This window comes from Lampetra planeri, chromosome 6 (genome assembly GCF_965212315.1).
Source record: "Lampetra planeri chromosome 6, kcLamPlan1.2.h2, whole genome shotgun sequence".
NCBI lineage: Eukaryota > Metazoa > Chordata > Hyperoartia > Petromyzontiformes > Petromyzontidae > Lampetra > Lampetra planeri.
In genome coordinates, this window is record NC_136112.1 from 3,509,186 (window position 1) to 3,520,133 (window position 10,948).

The window sequence follows — 10,948 nt, forward strand, 5'->3', positions numbered from 1 at the left end:
GTCCTCATGTGAAGAACAGGGCTGTCGGAAAGACAGCATCTGAATTTAATTGTTTCATTTTTATTATTTCCCTTCTACGTGACTTCACCGAAAAAACCAAGAAGATGATAAAATTATCACTATTGTGAAAATGTTATCTTTTTACGTTCTATTTTATAGAACCAAGAATAAATAAATCGATTCTTGCGAATCGATTTCTTGTGGGGGGTGTGGTGGTGGAGGGGAGGGGCCTGCGGGACGTGTAGGCGTGGCTAGTAGCAGTGGAAGGCGGGGCTAGTCTAGGCGTGCGTAGAGAGGGGGGAGGAGACGCGCACTACTTTCATTCGCGCGGGCGGGTGGGGGTGGGGGCAGCGCGCGTCGTGTATCAATCCGCGCCCTAACGGCTGCCATTTTCTGAGCGGCTCTCTTTTTTTGTAATCCGCCTCCGCCCTCTCTCTCTCCGTCGTCTCTTGAAAGACGCTGCCGCTTTCCCGCCTCCACCACCATCATCATCATCGTCGTCGTCGCCGTCTTCATCATCATCGTCGTCTTCTTCGCAGCAACCGCGTTAGTTTTAGTCGACGAAACCAACTCATCTCCCCAACAAGCCGCAATTGCCGTAGCGTGTGTGGGTTAAACATTTAACTAATACACACGCGCGTAGAGGCAATAAATCCGTCTGCCATTTTTTTATCTGTAACAGATCGATATACGTATGCATAAAGCGACAGTGCTAATAGTTAAATTTGTTTGTTAGGCGTTTAAAGGCTTTTTATTTTGTTGTGGTGTGGGGTTGGTGCCAGTGGGGGGGGCCCAGTTTTTGAGAAAATGGCAGACGCCGACAAACTGAACATCGACAGCATCATAGCGCGGTTGCTCGAAGGTAACGACAGCACTTGTAATTATAACTATTTATACATATTCTTTACACCGTCACATGTGGGTGCTTCGTTCGCGATTGTTTATTTTAAAAAAAACTGGGGCCGAAAGGTTGAAAAGCTTCGTTTTTTGTGGTTCAACACCCTAAGGCCTTCCTTAAAGCCGAGTGGCGTTAACCGCGTCGCGTTTAACTTTAAACGCTTTTAACTTGTAAATGTGGTCTACGTTGTTGTTTATAGTGAGTGATGAGCGTGTGCTTTGTTTTAAATCGGTGAATTAATGTGATGTCGCCACGCTGTGTGGAGGTAAAGCGGCGCTCGGATCGCGCTGAGGCTTTTAACGCCCTTAAATGGACGTGGGGATTTTGTTTTAAATGTTTTATTCTTTGCGTTTAAAGCGAGGCTCAAATGTGGATTTATTTTTTTGGAACAACACTGAAAGGCTTAAGAGTTAAAAGCGTTAACCTCCGAAAAAAAATGTTTTATTGTTCGAGCGAAACTACTGTGGTGGTTTAATACCGGTGGTGTCATGGTGGTGTGGGGCATTTTAACTTAACCTTAACTCGAACATCTAAAATGTACAATGATTGCATTTCTCTTTTGCTGCTATGTACACCGTTAAAATTGCGGGAGTTTTTTTAAAACAAATATTTCTCAAGCAGGTAAAAAAAATGTGCGGGGGAGTTTATCGTTTGTTTGGTCGGGTTATTTCACAAATCCATTGTTTGGCTTTGGCTATGATGGGCCACTTCTGGCCTAAATTCAATCAAGATTTCACGACTGAATTCCCATTGCATTATCCTTTGAGCACAACCAACATCTCTTGGTGTGCACCGTATATCTCCTCTGCCAACTCCGTCTTCAACCACCAGCATTTTTTTAAGCCAGCGCGGTGAAGTATGGTAAAAAAAAACCTCCTAAGAGTATGAATCCTTGCAGTCACGAAAGCTTCCAATCTAGAATTATGGTCAAATAACCCATCCCACAGACACACTGGAGCAGTGGTTATTTAAAAGGCGGTGGGGGGTGGATGTTACAGTACCACCTTTACTAAATCCGGTTTTGTAAATTACAATGGCTAATCAAAATTGGGAGCTTGATGAAGGCTGGGCGGGCAGCCATGGCTTTGTTACTGTGCGTTTGGAGGGGGTGGTGGTTGGTGGTGGTGTAGGCGGGTTTTGAGGTCGATGAAGTCATTGGAAACGAAGGCCCTGGGGAGGGAACGGCGAGGATTGAATGGACTATTGCCCCTTGCGTGTGCTGCTGCTGTACAATAATGCGAAATACAACGTCTTAAAATTTATGGCATACAGTGGGGAAGGGGGGAGTTGGTGGTGGTGGTGTGATGTTGATGTGTGGGGGGGCTGCTAATGTTTTTGAGTTGAAAATTATTATGACGATAAACCGCCACACAACTTGATTTTGTGAATGGAATCGACGAAAGTATCGGCTGTTAAAAAAAATGGAACAGGATTTCCATTAGAATGGGGTCAAGCGTGTTGCGGATGACTTGAGCGTTCTGAAACTCGTCTGAATCTCCCGTTGTATTGCACTTAGGAGCAGACGGGGGGTGTCTCAATTGGTGTTTATTCATTTTGAGCCCTTCGGCAACGTCTCGTTACTAAACCCTCTCTTCCACGTTGAAATCTATTTCCCAGTAAGCTTGGGGATGATGAGCACAGGGCTCGACACAACTGTTAGCGATCCACCACGTTCCTCGTTAATGAGCATTTTACCTTATTTTAAAACGTCAGAATCGCACCCTAACCATGAAGCTACGGGAGGTGTAGTGGTGGGGGGCGTTTAGTGTCGTCATATAGAAAGGGTCCCTTCCTTATTTGGCGGCAAGTTTAGCTTTGTGCATTCCACCCTTCATGCGTCGACCCCTTTCACCATTCCGCGTTATCCCCAACCTCACCCGGAACCCGGCCGCCAAAGTTTCAAGTTTGCACCCCCCCACCCCCATTCCAATTCGTTCGCTGTTGAAATCCGCGCGCATCAAGCCCATTCGATACGGGCGATGCGAACAACATGTTGCCCCCCGTTTGGCCGCAAAGCGCGGCTTTAACTTAATTTGTCGACGAGCTTTTTGCGAACCCACTGGTGCCTGTTTAAAACGTAATCTGAACTCGCGAGGCACACATTGCGGGCATTAAGTGTGTTGTGGTGGGTGGGGGACGGTGGCAACTCGCGGAAGATGAGAGTATGCGGCACCTCTGCGGGGTTTCGCGTTAGCCGTGCAGTGTGAAGAACGTGTAATTTAAAAGCGCACCCACACTTTAATTGTTCCGCAGTGCGTGGGTCACGACCAGGCAAGAACGTGCAGCTGACGGAAGGCGAGATCCGCGGCCTCTGCTTAAAGTCCCGCGAGATCTTCCTCAGTCAGCCCATCCTTCTGGAGCTGGAGGCGCCGCTGAAGATTTGCGGTAAAAACTGACGTGACGCACGGTGGGAGAGGCGGCGGGGTGGGTGGTGGTGGGAAGCCCGCACCTCGGGCCGGGAGATTAGGCAAGACTCATTTTATATAACAGCAGGCGCCTCCGTTCTACCGGAGGGGAGGAAACGCTGCAAAAAATAAAGTGAATTGTTTTTTTAGTTGTCTTGTGTGTGCGTGGGTTCTCAACCCGACTCTCATCATATTGGGCATGATTGCATGCACATGTTGGTCCATTTCCATGTTAACGTTTTAAAATCTGTTTTGGAAACTGATAATTGCATCATCGGATACAATTTTACCCGAATTTGCCAGATTCATTCATACATAAAAGGGCACTTGCCAATATTTTATGGGAAAGACTGCCAAATCGCAGAGTATTTTCTGCCCAGTTCTGTTGCTGAAAAAAATGGCTGGGGGCACTGTGTGACTGGGGTCCCTGCGTGTTGCTGTGGTGCCAGGTGACATCCACGGGCAGTACTACGATCTGCTGCGGCTCTTCGAGTATGGCGGCTTCCCTCCTGAGAGCAACTACCTCTTCCTGGGCGACTACGTTGACCGTGGCAAGCAATCGCTTGAGACTATCTGCCTGCTGCTCGCCTACAAGATCAAGTACCCGGAGAACTTCTTCCTTCTCCGCGGAAACCACGAGTGCGCCAGCATCAACCGCATCTACGGCTTCTATGACGAGTGTGAGTTGCGCACGTGCCCGGTCCCAGCAGGGTGGCCAGAGGGAGTTTGTCCCCCCTCGGCTGACGTGTGCAGGTTTAACGATTTATTTGTTCCGAGCGACACTGTCCTCTGTAATCCCGTGGCCCAACTTGCACAGAGCCTGTGACCGCCCCTGCAGGGGCGTTGCCACGTAGAGAGACCCCAGCTTCTAGTGGGGTTGGGGATGCGTGCGTGCGTTTCCTTGTGTGTGTGGGCTGGCGTTTCTTTATTTGCAGTTGCCGTGTGTCAGCGGTAACTTGGTTTATGGGGCCCGTGGTGTGGTAACATGCCTTGTGTGTGAGCTTTCTTAGCTGGAAGGTGCTCTTGTGTGCGACTAAAATGCAGCCCTTTACTGCGGCGTGGAGGAGGGGTTGTTACATGTTTGTGCGGCCAACTCGGGTTTGTTGCCTGTAGAGACTGGTGGGGTTCCAACCTGTTTATGGCATGAGAGTGTGAGGTGTAAGCCACTTCTAATTGGCTGTGTGGCATTGCCTGTGTGTGGTGGATGTGCCAAGGAAACCCTGCGCCTTGCTTTGTAGCACAGTTGGTATGCAAGGTGCCGTGCAAAGTGCACTGATACAGGTGCGCAGACTTGCGCGCTTGTTGGCAGCAAGAAAAAACGAGCGATAGCTTGATATTTGCACTCCAAAGTGGCAGTGTGTCTTGCTTGTTACTCACTTTTCAAGTTTGGGTTTAACTTTATTCAATGTATTTGTGATGCATTCCATGCTTTGTAACATTGGACAAAAGCTTGTCAAGTCTTTTAAATGTTGGCAATTTGCCATCTGGGTGTTACAAACATGGCCGGTTGTTTTCATTGACCGAATCTCTCCAGCGGAACTTTTAAAGAATACATTCTTCTTGTATTAGGTCGCTATTGAACAGCTTTGCCGCTCGCTGTGCAGGCAAAAGGCGATACAACATCAAGCTCTGGAAGACCTTCACCGACTGCTTCAACTGCCTACCCATCGCTGCGATCGTCGACGAGAAGATCTTCTGCTGCCATGGAGGTAACACGGAAGAGTCAAACAAGTTTTTTTTCTCAACCCCATAATGGCTCCCAGACATTGTGCGCAAACCCCCCTGCAGCCACCCAATCAATGAAGGTGGTGGCGAGGTGTAAAGTATCCACTGGCTTATTCGTGTATGTTGGAGAGTACTTCCATTAGCCTGTAAGGGGGGTCAAACGGGAAAATCTTGGTGAGCCGACAACTAAAAGGTGCACATGTTTTTGGGTGTGTGGCGCATGCAGTCGTAGTCGTGCGAGCGGAGGAGTTGAGTAGATGTAGTAGCGATGCCATTGGTGAGACGCCTTGTGAATGTGATTTAAATGTGTATGCTGAATGCAGCTTAAACCTTGATGTGCTTACTGCTTGTCAGGATTAGCACACGTGGGTGTTCCTGGGGTTACCGCTCAATCTAAAGAAATCTTTCGAGTAATTTAATACTGTACAACGCACAGGCTTTCTCGCAGAGCATATTCGGGTCGCTTTTGTTAAGTTTTGCCCTGAAAGGGTGTTTTCTGGAGAACGTCGTTAGTTTCTCCCATAGCTGGGAACTACAGTACTCGTTATGGGGCTGTCAATACACGTTTATACATCTCTTCCTATCTCTGCCATAAAACCTTAAACCCTATCCCCACAATGTTGGTATTACAGCTAAGGCTTTTCTCTTGAACTACATAAAACAAATTACCTGGAAATGTTTGTAGTTTTCCCGTAAAACGTTTACAAAAAAAACCACCATCCTCTCGAGATAGGTACTGCAGTAGTTTATACTTAAATTAATAAAACACCGACGTCCGGTCACGCACGGACGTCACGTTACCAAGGTAACCCCCTCACCCCACTCCTAAGCGAGACATGGGATGGGGTTGGTAATGTGTGTTTTGCATTTGTAGGTGCGTGCACGTTTCCGTAATCGAGGGTGAATTTACTTGGTGTGCATTCATACAGACTGTCTTTATTTGGTCATTTGCATGTTAGGGTATCGACATATGCCATGTTTAATGTATATTTGCATGTATGTGTTAGTATATCATTGGTTTATGTTCGTATGTTATTTGTAAGTTAATTGTGCGTGTGTAGTGGTTAGTGCACCGTGCTAAGAATCTGGGAACAGAGTTCGATTCCCGCTCGCGGCCAACACCAGTGACGATTATCTGAACCGATCTTGGGCCTCCCCGAGATTGATTCTGCCTCAAATGAGTACCTGGCGCGGTGTGTAAGCATCGCCACTGGGGAGACAAAGTCGATCGGGCGTGGTGCTGGTCACCCACACCCACTTGTCCCGGCCTTCATAGGTGGTCTCTGACAGTACTTTGTCCCAATGGTCAGTTAAGGCTATATGGAGGATCTTTGTATTGATGTTTGTATTGCGCGTGTGTGTATTGCATTCGCCCCTAAATATTCTGTGCGTATTGTGTATATATGTAGTAGTAGTAGTAGTAAACAAGCCCATTTTAAACTACTGCTGGATGGGGGCCTCCCCAGTGTCTAATGGGGGTTGTTTGACCATACTTGACCATGCTAGTCTTAGGAATGGTCAAGCGGTGGGGTGGATGGGGCACTTGTGATATCTGATGTTAGCCATGGTCAGGAATTAGTCACGTGGGTCCTGCTTAAAATTGTTGATTCAATATAATTTCCTGAATTAGCCAAACTCAAGAAAGTCGATCTCAATCTTGTGTAGAGGATAAAGGTTTCACTGCATGGCCAGTATTTTTTTAAAATAGCTTTTTAACCGTACCAGATTGTTGTGTATTTTGCAAAGCACTTGTGCAGGAGCGTACAGATGTTACATGAAGTTATGTGTGTGTGTGTGTGGCCAGGCCTGTCCCCAGACTTGCAGTCGATGGAGCAGATCCGACGGATAATGCGTCCTACGGACGTGCCAGACCAGGGCCTGCTGTGCGATCTGCTGTGGTCGGATCCCGACAAGGACACCATGGGCTGGGGCGAGAATGATCGCGGTGTTTCCTTCACCTTCGGAGCGGAAGTGGTTGCCAAGTTTCTTCACAAGCACGACCTGGACCTCATCTGCAGGGCGCACCAGGTGAGCTGGGACACGTGGGAAAACTGGCTGCGCACACACAAGCAAGGCGCTCCCATGGATGTATCCACAAACATCTGGGAAAGACAGAAAGGATTTTGTAATGCAGAGTCAACTCACTGGCTTTTCATCAAGAAGTAAGATGAATAACTTTCTGAAATACAAATTATCCTCATGGCGGTACCCTGGGGTACCAAATAATACAAATGGCTGAGGCAATTAAATATTTTATATCTGGGACACTTTTTTCCAGGGGTGTACTTAACTCGGCGAGTCGGGTACCAATCAATCCAAAATCGGTGCTACTCCGCGATGTCGAAACGCAGCGAGGACGATTACGCTGAAACCCTGAACGCTCGTACGCACCGTAGTGGTGCATCGTGCACAGCTCGTCGAGATGAGTCGATTGCCGCATCGCCGAACATCGAAAGACTTAAAATGACTGCATCACGGACATTATGCAAGAGCTGGAGTACTATGGTGTCCCGGGGTACCGCCAGAAGGTTCAAATGGCTATTTTTATTTTAATAAGCTGAGTAACTTACCATTTTTCAAAATATGTTTTTATCTTAAATGGCCACTCCTGCCATTGTGTGCTAACTGAAGCATGGAATTTTAGTCCCTTTTTGATTACAACTGGCGAATTGGATGAAGTTGGTCAAATGTAGCTTATTTAGTCTTGGTGTATGTATGTGGAACTTCTTTCGCACCCGAAATAGCCCCCTGTTCCATAAATGTCTATCCCTATAGATTTTCCAAATGTATTTTCAAAAAACAGCAGTTTACTTTGTTAAACAAGTTCATGGTATAAAACCAGACGAGCGTCATTCTGCTGTGCTACGCCCGTCGCGTATGTGGGCGGGGGAGGGGGGGGGATGTGAAGCCTCCACCTGTGATGTTGTTTGAACTGCAGCAAGGCTCAAATTACCCTTTTCTCACGTTCAGGTTGTCGAGGACGGCTACGAGTTCTTTGCCAAACGGCAGCTGGTGACTCTCTTCTCGGCGCCGAACTACTGCGGAGAGTTTGACAATGCGGGCGCCATGATGAGCGTGGACGAGACGCTCATGTGCTCCTTCCAGGTGAGAGACTGCTGTGTAGCTTTTCGTCATTGGGGCGACCATCTGTTTCCCGTAAATGCAGTAGCAGCGTTCCTGAACAACGCCGCGTTGTGGAAAAAATAGTGTAGTAATGCACGGTGCGTGATAAATTGGTGTAATGCGTACGCATGCTGAACAAAGACTGAGGCATGTGTGGGTGGCATCTAGAAACACCCAGCAGCGTCCCGCCCTTGTGCGATGATGCTACGCCTAGGCAGGCGTAACAACCACTTCTTCCTACTCGCGTGACGTAGTGTCAATCGCGTTATGTCCAATTAGCATCCGCGTTATAAAAATGTTTCCCGATGCATTCATCGCGTTGTATCCAATTCGCGTTATGAAAACGCTACGCGTTATAGTAGAACTGACTTGGCTGCGTATTGCTCATCATTTGCACACTCTGGTGTGCGTTTTGTAAAATGCATTAAGTAAAAAAGCATGTGACTAATGGAAATAAATAACTGAGGTTGTGGACACCTGATTCCATTATGTAGTTGTTGTGCAAGCAAATACATAATGTGCACAATTTGATATCCCAGTGTGCTCTTTTAACTTTCCTTATGGGGATCCTGGAGGTTAAACGGTGAGGTTAATAAAGATGTCATAATACATTTAACAATTGGAGCATTTGGTCATGAACATTGTAGAGTGCCATCATTGCAGAGCTTTGCACTAAACAAACCCAGCCTGCTGCAGTATGTTTAATGTTCTGCAACTACTCTGTAATTTGAGGTAGTGTTACCAGACAAAGTATTTGCTGTATTGTGGTCATTGTATCACATGCATGTCAAAATTATTTCTCGCAAGCGATTTGAGGCTTACGTAACTCGCACCTCGGTTTGTAAAAGCATTATTAAAGTTACGAGGAGTCTCACAATGACGATCTATGTGTGCATTGCAGATCCTCAAGCCCGCAGACAAAAAGAAGTTTCCGTACGTGGGCCTGAACGCTGGACGGCCCGTGACTCCGCCACGGAACGCCGCCAAGAAGAAATAGCTGCTCCCCACCACCACCACCACCACCTCCTACCCGCCCCTATCTTTCACCCACCTCCCTTGCCCCCCCCCCTCAACCCAACTTTGAAAAGCGGCCGAAGGATGAATGGAAAGCGGACCGGGTCGGTTTCTACCCGACACAAATGATGAGAGTGCTTCTCAGACTCCCCTCCAGCCAAGCCCCCCACACCACATCCTGTACGTTAGTCGCTGCCTCCCACGGGGGACCCTCTTGTGCCAGTAGTCCAGGTCATTGGGGGGCGCTGACTCGTTTTGCTGCGTAGCCTGGCCTCGCTAGTCTGGCCTCGCTAGGCGCTGTAGTGCTGCATAATTCGCAGGAGTTTGTCTAATTACGTGATCTGTTTTTTTGTTTGCGGGCGGGTGGGGGGAGGGCCATTTTTTTTTAGTTTCGTTTTTTAATTGAACAGGAAACCTAATTTCTTTTTTTGTCCTTAGCTGTCTTTTGAGAAATGGAGCACAGTGGATACAACCCCCCCACGCCTACTCAGGGGCATCATGGTACTGATATGGAATCGCTGCCTTGGTCCCCAGGGGACTGGTTGAGCATGGCAATACATTGGAGGGAATCGGAAGTTTCTCTTCCCCTTGTGTGCAGACAGGCTGCCGTGCGTGTTGTCTTCGCCGTTATTTGGCTCAGTCCTTTTCATATCGTTGCCATGGTTCCAGCGTGGCCCTTGCAATCCCAAGTTGTGCATATTGAATAGAATGTTTTTTTGGTAGCTTTTTTTGTTTTGGCAACTGCAAAAGTTGGCATTCCAAGGGTTACGGTTCCATTTTGTTCTTGGCTCGCAATGTCTTGACCAACGGAGCGAAACACAGACTTGATATTAATGAGGCGTTTGCGATGTACGTTGACGATTAGTACTTACTGTATTGTGCTCATTTACATTTTCACACGTCGGCAAAACTTATGCTGGCACCTGTTCCTCTTTGGCCTGCTTTTCGTTTTTTCCAGAGTTTAGTGCTTTTATAAACCACAAAATCAGGGGTTTAAAAAATTCGACCTTAAAGCTTTGTGTACATACAAGTGATCTGGAGAGAGTTAAATTGTGAGTTGACGTTTTGCTTTGTCCATTCTTTTATTTTCTGTTATTTTTTCGCTTGCCAGCACGTGGAAGTTTTCTGTGGTGTAACATACGTAATGTAGACGGACAATAATCACCACTCAAAAAAGCGGTTGGGTCTACTCCAAATCTGTTTTGTGACTGCTGTTTTTTTTATTTTAAATTTTTTGTCCTATTATGTGTGCTTTAGTGGTGTAGGGTTCTTGAACTGAGCCTCCTTTAAAAGAAATGATTTCTCCTTGAAATAAATTGAGTAGAATTGTGATTTGGCAGACTATAGAAGCCATCAGTTGTCTTGTGGCCAAACCTCGCAATGAGAAGAGATGGGCGGGTAAGCGGGAACGGCCAGTGGATCGCCGTCTGCAGGTGTCGTGACCTTCTGCCCTGTAAGCGGATATTGTTATTGCCTCATTCAATAGTGCCGTAGGCTCCAGTCTTGATTTTGTATTTAGTTGTATTCTTGAATGTAATAAATGGTATTTTATACACTCGATGTGTTTCACATATATCACCACGACTCGGTTTTGCGTGCTGCATGTGCTTGATTACCGAAGTTTTTCCTTAAATGTTGGCGATTTGCACTGAACACACTTTGAAGGGCGTGGTTTTGTTTTTCTTGTATAAAGGTAAACCCAACTTAAGTCGTCCACTTGGCATTATGCAGCATCATGTTTGACGCAATGTTTATCATTCTTTTTTACCAGCTTTGGCGAGGT

General features: G+C 46.9%; 1 protein-coding gene across 2 annotated transcripts; it reads left to right on the forward strand.

Moving 5' to 3' along the window:
* The first annotated feature begins 373 nt into the window (after nt 1-373).
* On the forward strand, nt 374-10,723 carry LOC144719408 (serine/threonine-protein phosphatase PP1-alpha catalytic subunit). 2 transcript variants are annotated; one of them, XM_078595298.1, is made up of 7 exons: nt 374-862; nt 3,152-3,283; nt 3,753-3,983; nt 4,908-5,012; nt 6,833-7,056; nt 7,999-8,133; nt 9,053-10,723. In XM_078595298.1, exons 1-7 carry the CDS (start codon nt 808-810, stop codon nt 9,146-9,148), a joined length of 978 nt encoding a protein of 325 aa, XP_078451424.1. In that variant the 5' UTR covers nt 374-807; the 3' UTR covers nt 9,149-10,723. The 2 variants fall into 2 exon arrangements, with proteins under 2 accessions (XP_078451424.1, XP_078451423.1); XM_078595297.1 differs by having other exon boundaries at nt 411-877.
* Nucleotides 10,724-10,948: the final 225 nt, after the last annotated feature.

Coding starts and splice junctions, on each gene's coding strand:
- LOC144719408 (XM_078595297.1), top strand. CDS start 808: ATGGCAGACGCCGACAAACTGAACATCGACAGCATCATAGCGCGGTTG. Junction 3,984..4,907: donor CTACGGCTTCTATGACGAGT/GTGAGTTGCGCA, acceptor CTCGCTGTGCAG/GCAAAAGGCGATACAACATC. Junction 8,134..9,052: donor CGCTCATGTGCTCCTTCCAG/GTGAGAGACTGC, acceptor TGTGCATTGCAG/ATCCTCAAGCCCGCAGACAA.